The sequence below is a fragment of the Gopherus flavomarginatus genome, chromosome 2 (genome assembly GCF_025201925.1).
Source record: "Gopherus flavomarginatus isolate rGopFla2 chromosome 2, rGopFla2.mat.asm, whole genome shotgun sequence".
Lineage (NCBI taxonomy): Eukaryota > Metazoa > Chordata > Testudines > Testudinidae > Gopherus > Gopherus flavomarginatus.
The window spans coordinates 80,761,499-80,788,806 of NC_066618.1; the positions used below are offsets into that span (position 1 = coordinate 80,761,499).

A 27,308-nucleotide genomic window follows, 5' to 3' on the forward strand; every position below is an offset into this window, starting at 1 on the left:
ATTTCTTTGATCCTTAAGCTCATATTTAGGTAATTAACCTTAAGATATTTTTTTAAATGGTCCATTTGTATAAATAAAAGTTCATACAGTCTAAATAACTTCTCTGTTAACACAGAAGCTGTTTTGCGCTGAAGTGATAAAGACTGTCACTAAGAAGTGTTTCATAAAAAATACAAGTGCTCATGCATATATTTAAATTTAAAAGAGTAGCCTCATTGTCTATTCATATGAGTAAAGTTAGATACCTGCTTTGATGCCTGCGCAATCAGGGCTTTAATTTTCAATACTTTTCTTTTGCCTATAGCAGTTTTGTAAGACTCAAATAAGATATCCCACATGCGCCAGCATTTAAAAAAGCAGCACTTACAATCAAGTGCATTATAAATTTTATTCTAGAGTTGCAATAGCACAAAATTTCAAATTAATTTTATAAAGGCTTAACCTAACTTACATCATTTTAAAAAAAAGTTGTCTTTTTAAATCATCTTGATTTAACATGTTCCATTCTATTTGTTAGTGTTGACCTGCATGTGAAACAGAATTGTCAGTATGATTTCTAGGTGTATTGAATAGGCTATTAGTACAGCATCATTAACTCTTAAAGCATCTTCCAACGCAGTGCACTATTAATAAAAAATAAGTTTCAGTCTGTTTAATTATTATTGAGAATGGTAAATAATATGAAAGTGAGCCAAGTTCTGCTCCCATTGAAGTAAACAGCAAAACTCACATTGACATCAATGAGAGTAAAATTTGTTAAATGGTACAATTATTTTTTCATTTGGCCTTCCCCTGCAGCGTGGGGCACGGGTCGCTTGCTGGTGGTGTCTCTGCAGCTTGAGGTCTTCAAACCATTTTTGAGGATTTCAATAACTCGGTCCTGGGATAGGGGTTGTTATAAAATTGGATGGGTGGGGTTCTGTGGCCTGCCTTGTGCAGGAGGTCAGACTAGATGATCAGATTGGTCCCTTCTGACCTATGAGTCTATGAGTCTATGAAACTTCAAAATACTTTTTCAGTTAATTACAATCACTGTTTGAAAATGTTACCTCTTTCTTTTCAGTAGAAGTACATATATTGAGGAAAGGTCATCCCTGGAATAACCCTGCTGGTGTAAAAGATGATGAATTCAGGGTGAATTTTGTTCAGATATGGGTTAAAGACATTAAGGACCTCTCTATACATATTCTGTCCACCAGCTATTGTCTTGTTTTCCTGTCCATCTCTGACTGATTTCTACAATTACCATGATTCTTTTAGCTTAAACTTTGTCTCCCTCTTTCTCTCTGTTCCTCTGCCTACATTTGTTTTTACATTAATTTGTGAAAATTTTGTTTTTTATTCTTCCCTACTGTAGCTTGTTTTGTGGATATTGTTATGGGATTTGACATCTCTTCACAAAAGAGAGGTGACCGTTTATTCCAGGGACAGTACCAGCTGGAAACATATCTTCCCAACATGCTAAAAGCGCTCACATCCCTAAGCAGTCTGAGTTGCAGTGTAGGGACAAAGACACAGAGCAGTGTGGCAGTTTACCTGAACAATACAATTACACCCGTGTCTTCAAAGTTCCAATTTGACAGTGAGAAAATATGGAACAGCTTGAGAGAGAGCTTGATTGACAAACCATCTCATCTCAATGGCAACTTCCTGGAGTCACTCTGGAAAACATTTCCAAGCAAAGCTGATGATCAAAATCGAAGGAAGGTAACCTAGTCTCTTACACTGAGACTTTGGACTGAAAATAAGTTATTTCGTTTTAATTCTACAGTTGACTTCCTGTGATTTCAAACTCTCTCTATTTCTTTAGGTTTTACTTGTATTTTCAGACGGTTTGGATGAAGATGTAGAAGAACTAGAACAAAAGTCGGAAGAACTCAGAAAAAAAGGTATCTTAAAGCAGACAAATATTTAAATTAAATTACTTTGGTCTGAATTAAATTACTCAAGCCAGAGCTCTTTAGCTGAAGAAAGGCAGGTGAAAAAGGGACAGAAGAAAAACAAATGCCTTCCCTTTTAGCAGCCAGGATATGGAGATAGAAGAGAGCCACCAATTCAGAGTGCCAGATCCTAACATTGCTTTTTGTTTGCCTTGTCATGAAGCTTCCGTGCATGATGGTGATGATTGTGGGTTATCACACTACATCAAGTGGTACAAAGTCATGAAATAAATATAGGAAAAGCACCAGATTTGCTCAGCACCTGTTACTGGAAACAGATTTCAAAAGGGCTGAGCATGCAGTGCCTCAGATTGTGGTGCTGATGGCTTGATTCTCAAAAGTGCTCACGTTCCCAATGTGCTGAGCTTTTGTGAAAATCTGGCTGCTTATTTTGGTGTGTATATACAGGAGCTGAGTGTGTGTGTGTTTGTTAAATATCTAGTCCTAAATGTGGGTGCTGAGCTCTTCTGAAAATCCTGGCCATAATACAGGGATATTTGTTTTCAGTCTATTGTATTCCATTTCTGGATTTACTTCAACAGATGATATAGCCCAATGTGTTTCTTCTCTTCAGCTTTAAACTCAATTTCAGTACAAGGAAGTATTATTTTGAAAATTTAAAAACTTGGTTTCAGGTGAAAAGATAAAATATTCTAGAAATAATTGTGCTGACAGCCACAGCGGTCACATGTTCTTTGATGCTCAAGCTCCACTCTGAGAATTCATTCCACAGTTGCTAATTGGAGAACACATACTACAAGCAGCAGGGGTGTCATGGTATAAATCCCTACTCTGAACCTTAGCGTCCAAAAGATGGGGTACCAGCGTGAATCCCCCTAAGCTTAATTACCATCTTAGATCTTGTACTGCTGCCACCAACCAGGACTTGCAGTGCCTGGTAAACTCTGGTCCCCCTAAAACCTTCTCAGAGGACCCCAAGACCCAGACCCCCTGGATCTTACACAAGGAAAGTAAACCCTTTCCCCCCACCATTGCCTCTCCCAAGCTTTCCCTCCCTGGGTTACCCTGGAAGATCACTGTGATTCAAACTCCTTGAATCTAAAAACAGAGAGGAGTGCATCTTGCCCCCTCCTCTTTCCCCCTCCCCAAGAGGTAATACGGATTCAAGCTCCGTGAATCTAAAACAAAGGGATTCCACCTTCCCCCCCTCCCTTCTCTCTCCCTGTCTCCCACCAGTTCCCTGGTGAGTACAGACTCAATTCCCTTGAGCCTCAACAAGGGGAAAAAATTAATCAGGTCTTAAAAAGAAAACCTTTAATAAAAGAAAGGAAAAAAAGTAGAAGTTGTCACTGTAATTTAGATGGTAAATGTTACAGGGTCTTTCAGCTTATAGACACTAGAGAGGAGCCTTCCCCCCAGCACAAATACACATTAAAATACTTCCAGCAAAATACACATTTGCAAATACAGAAAACAATCAAAAGACTAAACTCACCTTTTTCCTGGTACTTACTAAAATTAGAACAGAAGAGATTTTTTCAGAAGGTTGGAGGAATCTGCTTACATGTCTGGTCCCTCTCAGAACCCAGAGAGAACACACAAACAAAGACTTCCCTCCACCGAGATTTGAAAGTATCTTGTCTCCCGATTGGCCCTTTGGTCAGGTGTTCCAGGTTCACTGTTCGTTAACCCTTTACAGGTGAAAGAGACATTAACCCTTAACTATCTGTTTTTGACAAGGGGGTTTAATGATCATTGTTCTCAGTTATATTTTTATTATGACTTTTTTTTTATTCTACAGCAATTGGGATACTTGATGCTCTCTAAAGGTTGTTACCTTGCATAGATATCCACTCTTGGGTTACTTGATCTCCAGTGGCCCATTTATTTTCTATAAATTTAATTATGGACTCTTAAAAACAAAATGTGAAGATAAATCATAATTTTCATTCTATAATCTTTATTTTTACTATGAATTATAATAATCTGAATTCCTACATGCAAGGTCCCATCAACTAAATAATTGTCTAAGATTTTCATTTGGATAAATGTTTTATGTTTGTTTTTGCTCCTTTATGGTCAATGTTTTAAATAGGATTGGATGCACTGATAACTGTCGTTCTGGAAGGAGCCTCTAAAATTGATGAGCTTCAGTACATTGAGTTTGGAAAGGGATTTGAATACATGACTCAGTTAACTATTGGCAAGAGAAATATTGACAAAGCCCTGTCCAAGTATGTGGTAAGTCATTCAGAGAAGCTCCAGTGTGTCTAGTTAGTTTTGATTAAGGCCCTAGTCATTTTCTTGAAGAACTGAATAAGGCTCACAAATGAACTTAGAGTACAATAGTCACGGACAGCAAGATTCTCTGGTATGCCCAGGCTGCTTTGTGCCAACACTGGTGGCACAAAACAGGCCTAGAGTCAATTTTCTCAGCCAGCTGAAGTTTCCCCACTGTGTGAGAGAATCTCATGGTACTAGAGCAGCCCGCTTAGCTTGGCAGCTGTTGGTGCAAGGAGTGTGGCTGGGGGCCGGAAAGGAGTGAGGCTGCTCTAATTTAGCCTGGGACCAGCCCTGCTTGCCAGATTGCAGCACCCTGATCCTGGGGCTAAGACCTGCTGCACTGAGTGCTGCTCAGCCACAGCTGAGAATCTAGCCCGTAGAACGCAAGGCACAATCCTGCTCGTCCTGAATTAAATGCAAAACTCTCAGTGTCTTAAATGTGCTCAGGATCAGGGAAATATGAATGAAAAATGAACTTGCACATCTTGTTTGTTTTTTTCAAGACTAACGTTGCTGAAAGGACGTGCTGCGCTGTTTTTTGCAAGTGCATTGGAGAGGAAGGTGGACTTGGACGCCGAGGGAAACAAGGAAATGAAGTAAGAATGTTTTTGTGACACTTCATTTAGATTGTAATCAGGACCGGCACTTCCATTAGGCGACCCTAGGCAGTCGCCTAGGGTGCCAGGATTCGGGGGGCAGCATTTTGTGCACTCCCCATGGGGAGCGTGGGACCTTCCAGTTCCGCTTCCATCGCACCGCCGAAGAAGGACCTTCAAGCTGCACAATGACTGCCGCTGTCGCCTGTGGCATTTTGGCGGAGGGTCCTTCTTCGGCGGTGCGATGGGAGTGGAACCGGAAGCTCCTGCGCGCCCTGTGGGGAGCACACAAAATGCCACCCCTTGAATTCTGCCTAGGGCACCAGAAACTCTGGCGCCGTTCCTGATTGTAATTATACGGGGGCAGCCAAGTCCAGGAAAATTCAAGTGTTGGAGCTTTATAGGAAGACTTTTTTTTTGTTTTATTGCCTTTGCCTGTATCTATTCTCAGGGCTTGTGTACACTTAAAATCCTACAGCTGTGCCACTGTAGTGCTCCAGTATAGATACTCCCTATTCTGACAGAAGAGATTGTCTCATTGGTGTAGGTAATCCACCTCCCCGAGAGGCAGTATCTAGGTAGACCAAACAACATGAGATATATTTAAAAAAAAAAATTCAAAGTTGAATTGGCAACTAAGGCATTTAAAAAAAAATCTGTGGTGAACAAACACAAAATACTCTCACAACGTAAATAGACCGAATATACTACTGACTGGCACCAACCATGCTGAAAAAATATGCTCTAGTACAGGGGTGGGCAAACGAGAGCCCACAGGCCGGATCCAACCTGCCAGCCAATTTAATCTGATCTGTGAGCCTCACCATGTGTCTCAGCCCCGGTCCGGCCACAGCGCTGGGTTGGGGGCCATACCACGTGGCTCCCGGAAGTCACGGCATGGCCCTGCTTTGACTCCTACACACTCCAATGAGAGCTGCAGGGGCAGTCCCTGCAGATGGGGAGCGTGCAGAGCCACCTGGCCGCACGTCCGCGTGGGAGCTGGAGAAGGGTCATGCCACTGCTTCTGGGAGCCGCTTGAGGGAAGTGCTGCTCAGAGCCTGCACTCCCTGAGCCTCTCATCACACCCCAGCTCTCTGCCCCAGCCATGATCCCCCTCTCACTCTCCAAACCCCTCAATCCCAGCCTGGAGCACCCTCCTGTACCCCAAAGCTCGCATCCCCGGCCCCACTCCAGAGCTCACACCCCTACCCCAATGTTGTGAGCATTCGTGACCTGCCATACAATTTCTATTCCTCGATGTGGCCCTTGGGTCAAAAAGGTTGTCCACCCCTGCTCTGGTAAGTCTAGTTGTATAAAATCAAACCAGTTGTAAAGCCTAAAGAAGATAGTGATTTTTCTCCTGTTGCTTTATTTGAATTAAAAAAAAACCTGCCCAGATTCTACACTTTGTTAATGTTTAACACTCTTTTAGGTGACTTAGATGCTGCTTTTATTATTCCTAAAACAATGATTCTCAAACATTTTTTTCATGGACCACTTGAAAACTGCTGAGCATCTTGGCAGACCACTTAATGATTTTCCCAAATGTTGTTTGTATCATTAGCTAACTATTGTAAAACTCTTTGGGTAAAAGCTCTGTATTTAAAAAAAAATCTTATGTTTTTTTTCTACAAATTAAAAGCACACAACTCCTATTTTAATATCAGTAGTCTTAACTTTCTAATGTGATGGATGTACCCTCCCTCCCCCATCATGGCAGCCCCCAAGTTGGGGCTGGGAAGGAGGGAGGTGTCTTCCCCCACCGCAGCAGCCCTTGAGTTGGGGAAAGTCACCTTTTTTTTTCTCTGGCCATCTCAAACCTGTACATCTCAAATTCCCCCCACCCCCTCTTTTCATCCCACTACCTCCTCCCACCAATCCCCTATTTCCCTCCCTCCCCCCATGGCCACCACCTCACCTTACATGTGTGTCTTCTCCAGGCTCCCAATTAGTGAAGCCACCTCTGCGCGGCTCCACTAATTAGGTGGGTGGCCCTTCATTCTCTTGTGTGCAGCTGCCCAGGTGCACTCCTTAGAGGTAACTATCTGTGGACCACCTGAATAGACCTTGTGGAACACTGGTGGTCTGCAGACCACAGTTTGATAACCTCGGTCCAAAAAGAAGCTGAGCTATTAAGAAATTAAAATGATTCCTCCCTGCAGGTTATCCATTTATCCTGCTGTCTGTTGCTGAACCCATTTCTCCAAAGTTTTATTATTTTTTTTTAAAGAGTGTTTTGAATACACAGTCAACAAAGGAATGAAAATTGTAACGTACAGAATAAAACTGCCTTTGGCAAAATTTTAGCTGTTCCTAAATAAAGTACCCCATTAGGACAAACCTTAATAGTTTCACCTTTTTATGCAAAGAGAATTTTAGTATTAATCTTTACTCTTACTGTCTGAATTTCAGGGACCTAAAGGTATAAAAGGCAGTCAAGGACACTTAGGAGAAGAGGGAGAGCCGGTAAGTTATAACATTTGACTACATTTTACTAAGAAAAAATACTTCAAAACTTTGTGCCCATAAAGACTTTTTTTGGGGATCAGTATTTAAAAAAAATACAATAACCTGATAGAGAAGGGGGGGATTTCCTAATCTTGATACTGAAGAAATCATTCTGATAAAATAAAATGGTCATATCTTTTTTTTAAAGAACTGTCAAGATTCAGCACTTTGTCAATGTTTAATACTTTAGAATTGTAGGTAATTTAGAGTTTCTTCTCTTTTTTTAATTTCTAAAAGAACTTGCGGGTATCTTGGAGAAACTTTTTTACATAAATTCTTGATTAAAATCCTGTTGGTCTACATGAGAATTCAAGGCTTATGTTTTTTCCGAATATTAAAGAAATTAAAATAATTCCTCTCTTGATTCCTGCCTCAATGCAGGGGCTGGACTTCATAACTTCTCAAGGTACCTTCCAGGCCTATATTTCTAAGATTCTATAAGCAAAGGGAAAAGAGAGAAACCTAATTTTCAGCAAGTAAGCAAGCAAGTATTTGCATGTGAACTAAATACTTACATGCAAAGTATGTGTACAAACTGGTGCACATGCATTCCTGTATAGGTGCCTATTTACTTAGAAACTTATATAGCTGTGTGTGTAAATAATATCCTCAATAGTATGCAAAGTAGGCAAGTATCTGCATGCAAGTAGATTCTGACACATTCACTATTGGACCCAGAGTATACAGTTATGGAATCTTTGCTGTCTGCAAGCTGCTGAGACAGAGCACATGGCACAAGAAAGACATTAGGAAAAATTTTCTACTGATGTGCACCACTCCATTTATAAATAATGGGGCTTATGCCTTCTGTTTTTCCATATACGCAGCTTGATTCATCATTCAATTACTCCACTGTGTAACCAATGGAGTCACATGGGCATAAAACTGTGGTGATTCAGGCCTAATAAAAAAAAACAGTATTTTCAATTTTGATTATTTGTTTCAGATTAAGAAACACAACAGATAGGACGGATTATATTTGTGCTTTTTTTCCACTCCCTTAAACCACACCTGTTAGTGGTGTGGCTCCTGGGTTATTGCTTATAGCGGAATGTGCCTGGGTGCATTAAGACGGAAAATACCAGCACAGTGCATGAATGTGGTCTGACAAGTAGAACTGCTTGAGTAGCAACATGAGAAGTACACCAAAGAAACTGTTCTAACACTTGATAAAAAGCAAGTTAGATTGTAAATTGTCTAATTTGAGGTTAAGAGCAGATTCATAGCCCCACTTGCTTTGCACTGCTCAGGTGGGGCAAAGGGAGTAGGCTCTGCCCTCATCTCCCCTTGGAGAGTCCCACAAGGATGCATATCCAGCATGGCTTCTGCATTGCCCCACACTCCCATGTAACCGAGAGCAGAATTCGGCCTTTGGACTGTACTCACTTAAAAACACATGGATTGATCATTTTTCTTGCCCACTGGGCCTAGGCCTTCATTGCAGCAACACCCTCTTCCTCTCTGGCCCTCTGCTCTTGTTGCACCTTCTCTTCCCCCACAGAAGGAACTCTCTGAGGAGAGTAGTATTAACAGGAGAATGAAGGAAAGTGCCCCACCGCTATCTATAGTGGAGATGAGCAACATTAATTGGCAATTTCCTTTTTCAATTCAGTACTTTTTATTGCATTATGCAAAGTGATTATATAAAAGTTTCATGCCAAGTGTAAATACATATATAATGACCAGAAGCTTGTAATATTTTGTAAGCACTCTGGAGAGAAACTACCGCAGCTTTAACTGCACAAGCACTTAGCTCAATCTGAGTCTGCTTAGGCTTCTGAAACACGTAGCTTATGCGGGGGCTTTCTCAGAGATTTACCATATTCATTAACATACACGCTCCCTTTCTAGTATTACATCATCTCATGAATATAGTCATCCCCTGATCAAACACTTGATCACTCTCCTTACAAACTTCATATTTCATTTACTAGACAGGATATACTGAGATGTGTTTTTCATTCTCTCTCTTTCAGGGTTCAAGAGGACTGCCTGGACCAATGGGAGAGCAAGGGAATAAGGGGTGTGATGGTAGTAAAGGTCCTAAAGTAAGACTCTACTGACATTATTTTAACTCAGCAAAATGTCTTTGCATTTATTTTTCGTTTATCTCATTTAAACAAATATTTGTTATTCTTTTCAGGGATACCAAGGAATGCCTGGTGAAAAGGTACAGTACTGATACACTTGTTTTCTGAAAAACTTTGTGTTGATTTGACTACAAATCAGGTGAGATGGCTGAAAGCATAAATAAGAAATGAAAGTGCATTAAAGGAGGAGGGAGAAGTGAAAAGGTATACCCTCACCTTCATATAGACACGTTGTCTTAATTCATCTACCTGTGTAAGTATCCTTAAGTTTAAACAGCATCAGGCTCATCCCAAAGATCTTCAAAGGTTCAATCCTGTGGTCTTTACCCAGGAGTAGTTTTGTTGACTCCCAAGAGAATAGAGCAGATGCTAAGTGATTCTTGGATTCATCACACTGCAAATTCTTTTTGTGTTTAATTCAGAGCTTAGAGATTCACTTCTGCTTTCTGCAGTAAGATAGTAAAAACTTACTGTGACCCGTAGTGCCTAAGGCAGCCCTCACTGGAAATGCCAGGGTCAGGGCAGGCTGCAAAAAGGAGAACAGATTCTCCCAAAGACTGGTGGTTAACACTGAAGTAAACTCACCAACCAGTCACAAACTGTGCTTCTGATCCTCCCTCACTGGTTATCAAGAAGACCCCTTCACTGCATTCCAGTTCTCTGGCTCCCAGTCAGCACCTAGGTCCAGTCTAGTGAGTTATTTTAAAACTCTGCTCACATATACAGAATGTTCCCCTGACCCCAAGGGACCAGCCACGTTACCGGGTCAGTCTAGGTTTGGATCTTACTTGAAATACCACGCTGCCAGCCAATCTTTTCGTGCAGGGGTCAGCAACCTATGGCACGCGTGCCAATGGTGGCACACGAACCGATTTTTAATGGCATGCCAAGGTCTCGGCTGCCCGCCCTGCTCAGCCTGCTGCTGGCCTGGGTGAAGGTAACCCTAGGCCGGTAGCGGGCTGAGTGGAGCCGGCGGCTGAGACCCCGGCTGGCAGGAGTTGGCGGCCATTGTACATTGGGTTCATTGTACAGTCATTGGCCAGTCAATGGCCGTTGATGGGCCATCAAACAGGCTAGGCAGTGCTGATGCCAATCTGTCTAGGGGTGTCACCCATAAAAACAGCATATGTTTGGAAATAGAGAGATGCCTTCGTATCTATAACTTACGATACAAAGGTGATACAAACATATAAATAAGATTATCATACTTGGCAAATGGTAACTCTTTGCAGAAACCTCACACATCATGGCTGGTCAGATTCCTTGCATTTTATATTGGGAACACTATGATATTGTTGATACCACATAATCCATACAGCATCACACTTACCTTGAATTATAGAAATATTCACGTTACTGAAAATATAATATGATGTGACCATTCCACACAATGCCAGCACCCTATTAGCAATTATGCAGGGTGATTATGTATTGCTTGTGTTTTAAGACACCAGTTTTACAGTCAAGAAAAAAACAAGAGTCATTAAAAACAAAATACTTGTCCCTGTTAAGGCTTCCATGTGACATAAAGAAAAAGAAATGTACTGGAATGACACAAAAGTTGGGTACCATTTTGACTTTCAGCTTGTATTTATCTTACTGGTCTTTGTATTGGCAAATACTATTCACGTTGGTCTCTTCCCCCCTCATTCATTTTAATGGTCGCTTTAGCTCTGGAAGTCTATCTGGACCCTTAAAGTTGACCTATAGCCTGGACCATCAAAGGAAAATAAATGCTCAGATGCATTATTTTAGGGCCTCATTCTGCTCCTGTTAAAGTCCATGACAGCCAGGGACTTCAGTGAGTGAACTGTTGGGGTTTTAATCCGTTTTAGCCTGTTTTGAGGATTGGACATAGTGTCTATTTTACTGTTGTACTTAGGGCAGATGTAAGAAATGAGATATTAAGTGTTCATTTGCATATTTTAAAATCTGTGGATTACTTTGACTTTCATGATCAGCTACAGTGGTTCACATGGACACCATCGTTGCTGGACTGAGAGCACATACTGGTCATTTAGATCACTGGATCTTATATAATCCCTGTCACTTTTGCTACCTCAGGGAGACGATGGGGACAGCGGGATTGATGGAATTAATGGAGAGCAGGTAAATAGTTTTCCTTCTCATTTTCTGTTGACATCAATGAATATTTTTTTAAAACATGAAAACATTACAACTTTTTCTTTTCATTAAGGGATCGCTTGGGTATCCAGGAAAGATGGGAGAAAAGGGTGATCCAGGCTACATGGTAATGATTTTTATCTCTTATTTGAGAGCAATCAGATAGGTATCTCAGGAGGCTGTCCAAGTGAAAAGAACTTAAATACCTGGAGAGGGGAAATGGTTTGACACTGTAGTAAGATGAGGCCCTGAAACATAAAGGCTTATCAGAGGCCTGGTATGAGGCCTAAGGCCTGAACTGAAGTAATGGTCAAGGTGTCGCTAACATAAAGCAAAATTAAACTGTGAACCAAAGTCTTGACCATTATTTTAGTTCAGGCCTTAGGCCTCATATTGGGCCTCTGATAAGGGTTTGTATTTCTGGGCCTCACCTTACTACAGATACCACAAATTTACTGATGTATTTCAGCTTATTAGAACTGGCATCAGAACACTATAGGCATAATTCATGTTGCATTAGAAATGGGGTGATTCATCTCTTCTTAATCTCTAAGATATTGGTTTGCTTGACAATTTCCATTGTAAAGTTGTTCCATACAAAGTGTTTCTACTTCAGAGGTGTTAGAACAAATGTGGAATCTGAAAATATCATTTCTTGACACCAAAAACCTCCCTTTTAGGGGCAGAATTGATCTATATTTAGTGATTCAAAACTACATTTAATGCAGAGTTAAGGTTATTTGGTGGGATGTCGTCTCTTGAAGAGTATTGAGCTGAGCAGAACTTAAACTTCTGAAATGAAGGAAATGCAGAGTTGGGCTTGCATGGGCAACTTTATTCAGCATTGTGCCCCATTAACACACACAGCTTCATTCTGCCAGCCTGATAGTCCACCTCCTTTTACAACCCATTCACCCTCATTAACTCTGCATTAATGGAGTTTTTTGCTATTTAATTTCCTAGTTTTTTTTTTAATCAGGAAAAAGTATGAGGTTAGTAGTCATTTGGGCAGTTGTAAATACCGGGTTCTGCAATTAGTTGGCAATCCTCATGATGTGGTGTACTCCTTGCTCTACAACAAACTCCTGCAACCTTGTGATCTAGGTATTGCCCAGAATCCAATGTTGGCAACCATGGCAGTGCATGTATATTTCTCTTCCCTCAGTGGTCTAGGTACCTGTGCTGTGAGTTTCAAACCTCTGCACTGTCTGTCTTTGAAAACACCACGGTATTCTGACCTAAGAAGAGGAAGTGGCCACTGGCACCCCCACTGGCTAGTGAAATACAGATTTTTTTTTCCAAGCAATCAATCCAAGGTTTGGCTACCACCCATCCTCATTATCCAACCCATCTGCAAATGCAACCTCTTCCTCTCTCCCTCCCATTTCACCTACACAGTCCTCTGCTTCCGTCTTCTCCCCATCCAATATAACACAAAATTTGGTTAGATAGACTACTGATTATTATGTTGTGTTCACTGTAAGCCTTATTGGTGACAAGGTGTTCACCAGAGCATTAGCACATGCCCTCAGACTACCCAAGCAACCATAAAATGGCTGCATGGAAACCCTCTCACAGTTTTTTCATTATTGGCTGTAATCCTTCCATGCTGCATGTCTGTGCAAGCGAAGAAGTGAACGTGTTCTTAAATACCATCCATTTGAGCAGGACCGGCGCCAGTGTTTTTGGCGCCCTAGGCACACGACCATTTTGCCGCCCTGTGTGCTGGTCTCACGGCTCTGGGGAACCTGCCGCAGGCATTCCTGCGGACCGTCCGCAGGAATGCCTGCAGCAGGTCCACCGGAGCCGCGGGACCAGCGGACCCTCCACACCAAATGTGGGTCACTCCCACAAGTCCTAGCAAAGTGCAAGAATATCCATGCAAACATTCAGACTTCAGAGCACTTAGAAGCCTCAGCTTTAAACAAGGATAGTGGGATGATGGCGGGAAAGGGCTCTCCTGCACATCCCTCTACAGCGTAGGAGGCTCTGAAAGGTGTGAAGTGGCCTGGTCATCTGAGGGTACATCTACACTACAGGATTATTCCAATTTTACATAAACCAGTTTTGTAAAACAGATTGTATAAAGTCGAGGGCACGCGGCCACACAAAGCACAATAATTTGGTGATGTGCGTCCACGTACCGAGGCTAGCGTCGATTTCTGGAGCGTTGCACTATGGGTAGCTATCCCGTAGCTATCACATAGTTCCCGCAGTCTCCCCCGCCCATTGGAATTCTGGGTTGAGATCCCAATGCATGATGGTGCAAAAACAGTGTCGCAAGTGATTCTGGGTAAATGTCGTCACTCATTCCCTCTTCTGTGAAAGCAACGGCAGATAATCATTTCGTGCCCTTTTTCCCTGGATTGCCCTGGCAGATGCCATAGCTATGGAGCCTGTTTTGCCTTTTGTCACTGTCACCATATGTGTACTGGATGCCGCTGACAGAGGCGGTACTGCAGTGCTACACAGAAGCATTCATTTGCCTTTGCAAGGTAGCAGAGATGGTTACCAGTCGTTCTGTACCGTCTGCTGCTGTCATGGGTGCTCCTGGCTGACCTTTGCTGAGGTCGGCTGAGGTCAGCCGGGGGCGCAAAGACAAAAATGGGAATCATTCCCTCCTTTATGTTGTATCTAAAAATAGAGTCAGTCCTGCCTACGATCTGGGGCAAGTGTACTAGAGAACCAGTGTATCAGAGAACCAGAGAGCACAGCCGCTCTATGTCAGATCCCACAGAAATGACGAGCTGCATGCCATTCTAGAGGGTGTCCCTGCAACAACCCCACCCGTTGCTTCCCTTCTCCCCCAACCTGCCTGGGCTACCGAGGCTGTGTCCCCCATTTGTGTGATGAGGTAATAAAGAGTGCAGGAATAAGAAACACTGAGTTTTTAGTGAGATAAAATGAGGAGGAGGCAGCCTCCAGTTGCTATGATAGTCCAGGCAGGACATGAAACGGTGAGGGGGAGAGGAGCCCAGCATCCTGCTGCGATGATAGTCCAGGCAGTACAGAATCTTTTATTTAGACATGAAAGTTGGGGGAGCTGATGGAACTCAGCCCCCAGCTGCTATGATGAGGACGGTTACCAGCCATTCAGTACCATCTACTGGGAATGACTGGGAGTCATTCCCATTTTTACCTACATGCCCCCGGCCAACCTCACCTGAGGCCGCCCAGGAGCACTCACAGGATGATGAGGACAGCTATCAGTCCTTTTGTACGGTACTGTCTGCCACCGGGGAGGGAAGGGGAGAGGATGCTGCTATTCATTTCCCCAGCACCGCGTCTACCAGCAGCATGGAGTAGACATACGGTGACATATAAAAAAGACTTTTTTTCTCTTTTCTTTCATGGGGGGTGGGGGGGTAAATTGATGACATACCCTGAAACACCCCGGACAGTGTGTTTGACCCTACAGGCATTGGGAGCTCAGCCAAGAATGCAAATGCTTTTTGGGGACTGTGGGATAGCTGGAGTCCTCAGTATCGCCTCCCTCACTCCATGAGTGTCCATTTCATTCTTTGGCTTTCCGTTACGCTTGTCACACAGCACTGTGCTGTGGACTCTGTATCATAGCCTGGAGATTTTTTCAAATGCTTTCTCATTTCGTCTTCTGTAACGGAGCTGTAATAGAACAGATTTGTCTCCCCATACAGCGATCAGATCCAGTATCTCCCATACCGTCCATGCTGGAGCTCTTTTTGGATTTGGGACTGCATCACCACCCGTGCTGATCAGAGCTCCACGCTGGGCAAACAGGAAATGAAATTCAAAAGTTCGCAGGGCTTTTCCTGTCTACCTGGCCAGTGCATCGAGTTCAGATTGCTGTCCAGAGCGGTCACAATGGTGCACTGTGGGATACCGCCCGGAGGCCAATACCGTCGATTTGCGGCTACACTAACCCTAATCCGATATGGTAGTACCGACTTCAATGCTACTCCTCTCGTCGGGGAGGAGTACAGGAACCGGTTTAAAGAGCCCTTTATATTGATATAAAGGGCCTCGTTGTGTGGACGGGTGCAGCGTTAAATCAGTTTAACGCTGCTAAAATCGGTTTAAATGCATAGTGTAGACCAGGCCTCAGTGTGAAGTTCTTGGCTAAATGAGAACACCTCATGGAGGTGACTGCCACTTGAAACAGCTGTGTGTGTCAATGGCTCCATTCATTTTAGTGGTGTTCCCATCCCCCTCCTGAGTGCTTTCCAGCCTGTGATATTCATGAAGTAGACTTGTTCTCAGCTCCCCAGTCCAAGGGGCAGGACTTCCCCAGATCCTGGTTCATATGGGGTGCAGGAAAGAGCACTCATTCACTTCTAAAAGGGCAACATCCCCCCCCAACCTGGCTTACATGATGCTGGAGTGAGGGGAGATCCAACCCTCATAATTAGTACAGGGCCCTCAGATCCTGGCACACATGCAGGGGGCAGCAAGAGGGGTTCAGACACCCAGAGGGGCATGGCATCTAAATTCCAGATCATAAGGGGGGGCAGGGAGGGGGGCTTAGATCTCCCCTAGAGGGGTAAGAGCCCTCCAGCCCTGGGCATACAGATAGGTGGAGAATGTGGGGCTGACAAGTTCAGCTGCTCCTATTGTCCCCTAGTTCCCTGCCACACACCCTCATATCCCCCTGCCTACTGCCTGATCCATTCACTCCCCCAAGCCTTCCTCAGCTGAGACCCCAGCCTCTTCCCCCTCCATTCCAGTTTATTCCCCTCCCCATAAAACCCCTGCCTTGCTGCAGCTCCAAACTCCTCACCCCCTAATCTCCCACTGGTTTGCCCCCTGCTTTCCCCCTCACTGCCCAGGAAGCCTTTGCGTGTCTGGTTTTTCTTCCAAAGACTTTGGGAGGGGGAGTGTGGGGGGATGGTGTGCAGGGGCAGAGCTGGGGCTCCAGGGGTTGAGTGCATTGGGTGAGCTGTGGAGTACACAGGGGTTAGGGTGCCCTGGTAAAGCTGGTGCTGCAGGAGAGTTGGGTGCTCTGGCATAGCTGGAGCATGCCATGCCTTCCTCACCTGAGTCTCCAACATCCCCTGCCTGCCCTACCGTCCACTACTCATTACAGCACCAAGCCCCTATTCCTCCCCTTCTCCACTCCTACTACATCTCCACATCCAGGACCAGATGACTGGAGGGTAGCTAATGCAATGCCAATTTTTTAATTTTATTTATTTTTTTAAGCAAGGCTCCAGAGGCAATGCTGGCAATTACAGGCCAGCAAGCCTAACCTCAGTACCAGGCAGCTTGGTTGAAACTATAGTAAAGAACAGAATTATTAGGCACCTAGATGAACGTAATTTGTTGTGGTAGAGTCAACATGGCTTTCATAAAAGGATATAAAAAATAAGTTTTGAACCAGGCAAAGCATGTCACAGGGCTGAGAAATAGAACCCTCCCCTGCAACTGGCTCAGCTGCCTACACAGATGGGCTGCACTCGCTACTATAGAGTGTACACTGATTAATGTGGCCAGCTTTCCATTTCTCACTATGCAGGATTTGGGCTAATGGAGCTACATAAACTTATACATCAGTGGCTGTGTCCCCAGTTCAATCCCTTCTTACATGGGGTTCTCTGCAAGTGGGTCCCTCTGGAATTGAATGTTAGCCTGCTGAAAGCAATGTCAAGATTTGATCAGTTGAATATCGTTTCACCTAAGGCTGGTTCTGAGAGTTCACTATGATTAACTGAAGAGGGTACTCACTGTTTTTAGGGAAACCGATAACATGCAGAGCATACAGCTAGTGCAGAGTGCTGATTTTTACAGACTTCTGAATGCAGTTTTATTATTTTTATTTATTTATTTATCAAGCACCTCGGTGTGTGTGACATTGTGTTAAACACAAGCTTGGTAGATCTTCTACTGGCTGGATCTCTCACTTAGACTGATTTGCTGAAAAGCAAAAGTATTTAATGGTATAAAATGTTGGGGAGGCTTGTGTAATTCAGTAAACATAATTATAAAAGCAAAACTGGGTTTAAAAAAAACAGATTCTGGACTGTGCTTGTTGAGGAACAGATTCCGCTACTCTGAAATTAATTACTTTACTCTGCAAGTGAATCCAATGGGACTAACTGGATGAAGGTACAACACATGGTGAATAAAGATGACAGTATCTGGTCCATGACATGTACATTGAGGAAGGCCTTACTTACTCTGAAGGCACTTGCTAAATTATTAGAGTTACTACCAAGGGATCTCACAACACTGCGTGTTTGGGCAACAAAATGGCAGATGAAATTTAAGACTGATATGCACAAAGTAATGCACATTGGAAAAAATAATTGCAGCTACACATATACAATGATGAGTTCCAAATTAATTGTTACCACTCAAGAAAGAGATCTTGGAATCACCCTGGATAGTTCTCTGAAAACTTCAGCTCATTGTGCAGCAGTGGTCAAAAAGGCTATCAGGAAAGGTTAAAAAAAAAAAAGTCTGAAAATATCATAATGCCATTATCTAAACCTATGGTGCACCCTCCTCCCTTGAATCCTATGTCCAGTTCTGGTCACTCCCTTCTCAAAAAGGGTAGAGTGGAGCTGGAAAAAATTCAGAGAAAGCCAGCAAAGATGATTATGGAATGGCCTTCATATAAGGAGAAACCGAAGAGACTAGTGCTGCTCAGTTTAGAAAAGAAACAACTAAGGGGGATGTAATAGAGGTCTATAAAAGCATGAATTCTGTGGAAAAAGTGAATAGAGAAGTGTTATTTACTCTTTCATATAATACAAAAATCAGGAGTCCTAAGATGAAATTAATAGGCAGCAAGTTTAATATAAACAAGAGGCCATACATTTTCACACAATGCACAATTAACCCGTGAAACTCATTGCTGTCAGAAGTTGTGATGGCCACAAATGTAACTGGGTTCAAAAAAGAACTGGATAAGTTAATGGAGGATAGGTCAATCAATGGCTATTAGCCAAGATAGCCAGGGTGCAACCCCATGCTCAGGGTAACCCTAAACCTCTGACTAGTGAAAGACTGGGTGGATCACTCCAGTTACCCTGTTCTGTACACTCTTCGTGAATCACTGGTACTAGCCACCGTCAGATGGGATACAAGGCTAGATGGACCATTGGTCTGACCCAATATGATGATTCTTGTGTTCTGAAATAAACATAATTAGTAGGTGGTAACTTTTTTTTTTCCATTTTGAATAGGTTTCAAGCATAAAATTGAAATGTATTTTCTCATGCAAACATTAATGCTGGGAAATCTGGCAGCTGAAGATCATCCTTTTTTAGAATGTATTTACTGAACATGGTTAATAACAGCTATAGTAACTGCTTTAAGTTTAATAAATTGCAGTTAGTTTTTTTTCCTTTGTGCCAAAAGAAAATTCAGAGAACTTGTTGCTGTTTTCTTTACATGTGAGCCTGAACCAACATTAAGAGCCAAGCTCGTCCAAAGTTAGAGTTCCGAATAAACTCCACAGTCTGGAACTGTATTCTGTGAAGGCCGGTGACTTGATAATAGATTAAACAAAATCCTGGATGTAAACAACCCTGAACCTGAGGAGTTTCAAAACCTATATTAAAATGTTGGAACTTGTTCCTATCTCTTGTTTTGTTAACATCAGCAGGAAAATGATGATTGTTCAGATTCTCACTGAGCCATTTTATGATTTCAGGGCAGTCCAGGGCCAAGAGGACTCCCTGGTGATCGTGGTGAGAAGGGCTTACGAGGAGATCATGTAAGTTTTCCTAGGTGCAAATCTATTCTATTTTATACTGTATGACTCTCTGGGGTTCACCCAGAGCGGTAAGGGAGGGAGGGGTTGTCACCCTGGGTGCTTCTGTGCTGTGCAGCTTTGGCTCAGAGCCCTGGCACCAGCAGCCTGCTCACAGCATAGTGTCCTCACCCTGGCTGCCATCAGCCTGGTTACTCCTTGCAGTGTGACACCAACAGCCCTTCCAGTCCTGAGTCTCCCCTGCAATGTCCAGCCCCTCTCACTGGATCCTCATACAAGTATCAAGTTTGCTGCCTCCAAAGAGCAGAACACATACCAGCCTGGTAGTTTGGCTGAGGGATTTTATCCTTCAGTTTAATACAGAGTGCTGAGATGGTTTTGTACTAAAACAAGAATAAGTTGATTAGCAAAGAACAGAGCTTTAGGTGATAATAAGTAAGACAAAACAAAACCTCCTTTCTAATGACTACAACTTAATTTCAGCAAGTTGCAATCATTGTAATCACTAAGCAAGTTTCTCCCCTGTAGTCAGTTTCCTGCTACTCTTGCCTCGTGAGCCAAGGGGATCCACCTTTCATGAACTCAAAGGGTGCTGCTCCCCTTTGTCCCTAGGTGATGGATACCCCAAGGTCTTCAGCAGTTGCTTATATCCTCAACGTTTATCTTTGTTTTCAAAGTCAGGAAGCCCAAATGATCTTCCTGTGATCCTTCATACAAATGATTAGCCCGTTGTTCTTGGCCACATCTGTCTTGATTTGCAATTGAGCACAAGAGGAATTGGCCGTTCTTCTTTGTCTGGAAAAAAACTTGTTTTGCTTTGTTGGTCTGTTTCCCAATTCTAAAACGTAATATCAGAGAGTATCCATAATTTCACATACGGCGTTATTACTATCACTGTGAAATGTAAGTAATCACCAGCATGGTGTTTTCAAATGATACATTACAAGATACCTTTTAGATAAATATTGTGTGTGAGGTGTAGAGAACTGGCCAGGACAACTGACTCTTAGTTCTATACCACAGGGCCCCTTGTCATTGGGGTGCTCTTAGGATCACAACATTAAGGATGTGAATCTAATCTTGGAACCTCATTTATGGTGCACTAGAAAGTGAATAAACTTGCAGGGAGTAAAAGCCTCTGTTCAGATGTGCATGGGGATATGATATTCTTTGGTATGCTAGGACAGATGTGCATGACTATTGCACTGTAATCCCAACGATGAGGATAATAGAAAAACCTAGCAGATCTTAGCCTTTCACAATAATTATTTTCACATTCCTTAGCTGAGACTAGTACATCTGGAACATTTCATGAGCCCAAGATATTCCGTATGCTAAACTTTCTGGAATAAAAAGTGCACATGACCCTCCTTAAATGCCTAATCTCAAGACAACAAATTTGTCTACGTGTGGCTATGCAGATCTGTCAGTTGCCTGAGAGAGCCACAAGAAAAATCTAATACTATGGGACATCCTGTGGATTTATGATTCTCTCTGTGTGGGGACTTTGTATCCATCCCCTAGTGAATGAATTATGCTTATTCCTACACCAGTATGTGATGTTATTGCCCTAAGCAAAGATACCATGATGATAAGCACTGTATAAAGGCTGATAGGCTATTTAATCTTTGTCAGGCATGACATAGGGCTAAATCTTGCAGTCTTTTCTATTCTTCTTTCAGGCGCCAGTGCTGAAGGATGCTGAGCATCCACTGTGACATACGAAGTGCCATCAGTTCCCATTGAAAGTAAATGGGAGTGGGGAGCACTTACCACTATTCCTTCCGTGTGCTGGTATTTTTTTGAATCAGGACAATTGTAGGATTTAGCCTTTGGAGGGTGATCTTGTACTGTTGAATGATTACTTATAAAACAGAAGAAAAAAGTACAGCTCAGGATGAGGGTTTTTTTAAAAAATAAAACAGAATATTCCTCTGTTTCAGAACATAATATTTAGGAGAACATTGGTGAATGGAAATTACATGATGTGTGAAAAGGGACTGCAGTGTTTTCTTATGTTTATGGTAGCATGCCTCTCAGGGAATTGAAAGAGCTCTCACTCTGCTTCTTGAGTGGCATACCCTGAGGGCGTGACCTGTCATAGTCCACAGGCCAACTTGTGAGAGTCTGACTTCACTGAAAGGTGTGTCATATGTCATGAAATGCTGTAGCCCTAGCTGGTAATCGTTGTACTTATTGGTCAGGTATAGCATTGCTGGGTTAGGTGTAAATTAGGAATGCAGCCATTACAAATAGAATATGAGAAATGGAGGAAAAATATTACAAATACCTTGTATTTCCTGTTCGTTCACATCTTGAATTAGCTCCCCAGACTCTGTGGATTCAGCCGAAGATAATGCATTTCTCTCATAATTCCAATCAGTTGTTTGTCATTGTTATAATTATTACTATTAGTTTATAGTAGCACGCACAATTTGCTAAGGACTTCTCGGACATTCAAATAGGGGTGGTCCCTGCTCCAAGGAGCTCACAGTCAAAGGATAGAGGCAGACTGGCAGGCAGAAGTTAGGGGAATGAGAAAGGAAACAGCGAATAGGGATGTCTTTTTAAATTCAAGTCAGTTAGATGCACTGTAAACAGCTTGGCAAAAGTGGGACTTTAAGGGTGAAAGAGGAACAAGGTAGAAGGCTTGCCGATGGTCTCATGGAGGTTGCATAGGGGCTTCATGGAAAAAGGCAGTGAGGTGGTTGTGTGAGAAGCTGACAGATGAGCAAACAAGATTGAGGACATTAGTGGGATGACGTGAGGGCAGGACACATTGACAAGCTTGAATAAATATGGAGATGCAGAATTCTATGATGCCAAAGTGGATGGCGAGCCAGTGGGGGGAGTGACATCATCAAATCAGTAGGGAATGAAGATGCATTCTGTCTGGTGTGACGAGGGCCTGACCAAGCAACATGGCTGTGGAAATCACTATAAAAGGACAGATGTTGTAGTTGGTGAGGAGGAGAAAATACCAGGAGAAGGCGGCAGTGCTGCACTGTACTTCCAGTGTGTTCAAAGAGTGCAGTGTCACCTGTGACATTTCTAATACTTGGGATTTTTTCGTGTTTGTGTTTTTTAAAGGTGCCCTTGTGGTTAAAGTTTGCCCCACCACCAAGACTTAATGCTGTATGCTCCCTTTGAGCTGCAGTGCCCACACAGGACTTCCACTGCTTTGAGTGGGAATTCTGTCTAGTCTTGAGAGTAGAATAATGACTCTTAATGTCCCTTTTGTCTACACAGCATATCATAGATTCTGTGAAGTCTCACAACACTGCAATTTCATAAAAACAAAAACTACAAATATTTTATCAATATTGCGTAAAGGCTGATAGGCGATTACTCTTTGTTAGACATAACAAATGGTTAACTCCATCCGCGTTTTCCCATGCTTTTTTCAGGGCCCAATGCTGAAAGGTGCTGAGCATCTACTGTGAGATATTAAGCGCCATCAGCTTCCAGGGGAAATAAATGTACTTAACTTTCTGTCTTTGTTTAGGGTGACCCTGGATTGGACAATGACATTGCAGGGACCAAAGGTTCAAAAGGAGAACAGGGAAGCCAGGTAACTATTTAGAAATATGTGACTTTGTTTACAGTACATTGTTTCAAATACTAACCTACAATCCTTTTAAAATATAGCTATATAGAGCAAATTAAAATTAATCCATTAATAACCAAGACTGTTAAATATAGTATGACAATTCTATCATTCCTAATTTTATACCACACAATACATCTGAAATCAATGAGATGATATTCAGTAAAGACAAGTGCAAAGTACCACACTTAGAAAGGAGAAGTCAAATGCACCACTATAAAATAAGGAATAACTGACTAGGTAGTAGTACTGTTGAAAAGGTTCTGGGGTTATAGTGGATCACAAATTGAACATGAATCAACAATGTGATGCAGCTACAAAAAAGGCTAATATGCTGGGATGTATTTACAGGAGAGTTGTATGCAAGACACTGGAGGTAATTGTTCATTTCTACTTGGCCTTGGCGAGGCCTCAACTCAAGTACTGTGTCCAGTTCTAGGTAGAAAGATGTGGATGAATTGGAGGGAGTCCAGATAAGAGCAATGAAAATGATGAAAGGTTCTGAAAACCTGACCTACAGGAAAAGGTTAAACAACCTGGACATATTTAGTCTTGAGAAAAGAAGACTCAGAGAGGAACTTGATAAGTCTTCAAATATATTAAGGGCTGTTGTAAACAGGATGACCATCAGTTGTTCTCCAGGTCGGCTGAATGTAGAGCATGAAATAATGGGCTTAATCTGTAGCAAGGAAGGTTTAGGTCGGATAGCAGGAAAAACTTTCCACTTGTAAAGGCAGTTAAGCTCTGTGATAGGCTTCCAAGGGAGGTTGTGGAATCCGCATCACTGGAGGCTACCTGTCATGCATGGTCTAGGTTTACTTTGTCCTGCCTCAGCTCGGGGCTGGGTTTGATGATCTGCTGAAGTCCCTTCCAGTCCTACATTTCTATGGCTCTCTGATTCTAGCCTTATGGGTGACTTGAGATCCATGAATCTGCGCTCTGCGGTCCAGCTTTGGAAATGGTCTTAAATTTTTTAAAGAGATGAAAAATAACTAAGGTGTGGATATGTGATGAATAATCAGACCTACTGTCATCGATGACATACCTATTATTATTAGTATTGTAAATTAATGAATTTCCACAGAAAATCTTCCAAAGTGTATGTGCAGGGAAAGTACTGAGAGTTATTTACGTGCCTAATACTACACAGTGCCAAGCCCTCCTGAACTTCTATTGATTTCACTGTAGAGCAGTTATGGAGCACCAGTACAAGACTTGGATTGTCTGCGCAGTATGCTAGAGATCAGTGTTGATATACAAAACAGAATGGAAACTGTAATGACAAACATGCAGCACCTTCCAGACAAATATTATTTGAGGGTAACATCATTGATTATTTTGATGGTACTTTCTGAAATGTACCATAACACAATGGCATTTCTTTGACATTATTTGACAGTGTTGCATAGATGAAGTCGTGCAATTAAAATACTATGTTTCAGTTCTTAATTCTGACAGGGGTAAGCAGTTACAGAGGTGGTGTGCCCAAGTGTTATGAAAATTATTTTTCCCATTGGTTTGCATGTCCACTGTTCATGACTAGATGGCTTAATAATCTGGAAAAATATAAAATGTTTGGAATTTGAGTGACAATTGAGATATAACATGAAATTAAATTTCCCATTTCCAGGGTGAAAGAGGACCAGTGGGCTTACCGGGGTCACCAGGCTCTTCGAGAACCACAGTAAGAACCCATATAGACAAGGAGACTAAATATGCAAAGGAAATGCTTGAAATTAATCCAACGTAGAAAGAATGATCTCAGAGTCCATAAATTTAATCTTGATCGATCACTCTGTCAGCCTCCGTTCACCGTAGGAAGATGAGGTAAATAAATCTCTGATAGACTGCCCTGAAAAAATTAACACTAGCAATAGCCTCTGATTCCAAGCAAACTCTTTCCTCCTGAATAGGACTACCCAACACAGCTGTCTGACTATCAGAGACAAAATAGCTTCCTCATTTCTTTCAAATTCGGAACCTATTGCAATACTGTCCAGTTTCTGTCCCCCAACTATTGCTGTCCCCCAACGCTTCTTTTTTCTCCTTCCAAAGAAAATGTAAATCCTTATCTTTGCAGAATTTCTCTAACATACTCTTTCTTCTGGTGTGGCAGTGTAGTGGGGCCACCAGGCTCCTGCCTCTGTCCCAGTCAACAAACTACTCAGAGATCCTTGTGCTGGTCCAACACCTTGTGCAGTTTATTTACAAATGGATTCCCATGACCTTCATAATACATACATCTCTTGTAACAAGTAGGGGAACACAATCTCTCTTTCTGCCTGCTTTCCCCTTTCCACTTTCTTCCTGTACCTATTTGTAGGCTCTGCCTAAGGGCTTAATTAGCCTTCTGCCCTTCCTTACCCACAAATTAGGCACAGCTGTGCTTAATCAGCTCCATTCTGCCTTGCTTGACTGGAGCGGCTGTGAACAGAGTGCTGACTCTGTCTTTCTTGCCTAGCACTCTGTCATAGGCAGTTATCGATAAGAACAGATGAAAAAGGTGAGAACCTTTCCCACTGCTTGGTAGGAAATGTCTTTAAGCTCTACTGCCAAAACCAATTCTATTAACACATCTGTTTTGCCAGGGCATACAGGACCTGAATGTTTTAGTCCTTCTCTTGTCACAGCAGGACTGAAGCCTGTGAGCATTAAGAAAAAGGGATAGCAAAGTAATATCCTGACATATCCACAATGATGTTCGCATTTGCTTTGCTCTCAGTCACCGTTCTAGCATGTACAGTAACTTGAGCCTGTAGTATGCATTGTGTGAACATCAAATTATCTGGAAAAAAAACTGACATAGTTGCCACAGCTTCTCTACTGTTTGTCATTTAACTGAGAGATACAAGTGGAGTCTAATAGATGTCTAACAAACATCTGTCTTGTCTTGTGTCAGGGAGCAAAAGGTCGACGAGGAACACCAGGTCCACAGGTAGGTTAATTTCCCATATCTACAGTAGGACTAACGTGGGAGCTTTCCTGCCTTCTAAAATATTTGCAGAAGGAGTCCAATATTTATTTTAAATTTGTTATAGCATATAGGATAAAGGACAAATCCTGCTTGCCTTACTCATGCAATTAACCTCAGTGACTTCAGTGGTACTACTTGTGGGTCCTAGTTCAGCAGTGCGTAGGCTGCACAAGTCCCACTGAAGAACTAATCCCATTCATGAGAACCAGGATGAAAGCCCATGCTGTTGCCTCGGTGTAATCCGTAAAGTCGTATGTATGTATGTATGTTGTTTTTTTAAAAAGGCCAAAAATGGCTGAGAACTTCAAAATTGAATGATAGCAGACTACTAATCTCAGTGATGATTGAACCTGATGGTAGTATAAACAAAAAGAGCTTTTCAGTCATGCCTGTAGTTGTTTTCATCTCTTCACACTGATTATACAGACATTCTAGGCTTCAGAGTGACACACAAGAGTGACAATCATGGAATGTCATTGTACTGAGTAAGCCTGTGCTGAGATACTTTGCTGAATAGACTTGGACTATTGAATCTGAGCTTGCCTGTATGAGGTGAGCGGGATTGGGCCCTCATACTATAACGATCACTATAAAAATCCAAATTGTACAAAATATGGCATTGTAGAGCATTAATAATGAAAGATTATAAATGCACAATATTTTATTTGAAGGACATTTTCAAGTCAAACTTGAATCTAAATGAGATCTTGCAACAAGAAGTTTTTACAAAACCTGAGAGCAATAAAAAAGTTTCCGTAACTTGCCATCGCAACAAAAATAATCATTTCCCTGCAGTGTTTTCAGTTCAAACAGCACTAAGACACTAAAAGTGAAACTGAGATTTTTGTTGTCAAAGGCAGAGAAATGAAAAACTGAAAATTAAACCAGAATAAATATTTCCAGTTTTAATCATCTGAGATATTAGAAGTGTGTTTGTTTCAAGAAGATTTTTAACCTGGTAACATTTCTTTACAAAATACTTTTTGCTCTTTAAACAAAGATAAAGACACATTATGTTGCACGGTACCTAGTACTGGATTGCGTTGATTAGACACTGCCCCATGTTAGGAGCAGTATGGGATAGAATCCAGAAGACATGCACATTCTGCTTGCCTCTTTGAAGTCTACAGATGTGCTAGCCTCACAGAGTCCTCGGGCTGAGGTGAGTGCAGAGTTGAAATTGTGATGTGCCCCTAAGGAGAGGTAAAACGTGGACAGGAGGCTCCTTGCACTCTCCCTCAGTTATGCACAATTGTATGGCAAGGGACTGTCCAACTGCTAAACTGAAAAACCATGTCTCAAAAACCACGTTTCAGGAGTTTTGTCTTATAACAGCTGCCTTGGTTATAAGTTCAGCCTGCTTTGTGGCAATAAATAAGCTTCACTGAATTTCTGGATTTTAAAAACATTTTTTTAAATCCATGCGTTGCAATGACCAACTTTTAAAAAAATATGGTGGGATATGCTGATAGTCTGTGAAGACACTATGCTAAAAAATGTAATTTGATCTAACTCTTGATCTGACTCTTTAG

The 27,308-nt window shown here is 42.2% G+C and overlaps 1 protein-coding gene across 1 annotated transcript in view; it reads left to right on the plus strand.

Moving 5' to 3' along the window:
• COL6A6 (collagen type VI alpha 6 chain) overlaps nucleotides 1-27,308 on the plus strand; it is a 107,950-nt gene that overhangs the window by 38,994 nt on the left and 41,648 nt on the right. Inside the window, 13 exon segments of the mRNA XM_050939714.1 lie at nucleotides 1,358-1,707; nucleotides 1,811-1,889; nucleotides 3,997-4,142; nucleotides 4,688-4,780; nucleotides 7,193-7,246; nucleotides 9,265-9,336; nucleotides 9,432-9,458; nucleotides 11,443-11,487; nucleotides 11,576-11,629; nucleotides 19,136-19,198; nucleotides 22,701-22,766; nucleotides 24,433-24,486; nucleotides 25,702-25,737. Of these exon segments, the coding sequence (XP_050795671.1) occupies nucleotides 1,358-1,707; nucleotides 1,811-1,889; nucleotides 3,997-4,142; nucleotides 4,688-4,780; nucleotides 7,193-7,246; nucleotides 9,265-9,336; nucleotides 9,432-9,458; nucleotides 11,443-11,487; nucleotides 11,576-11,629; nucleotides 19,136-19,198; nucleotides 22,701-22,766; nucleotides 24,433-24,486; nucleotides 25,702-25,737 (1,139 nt within the window).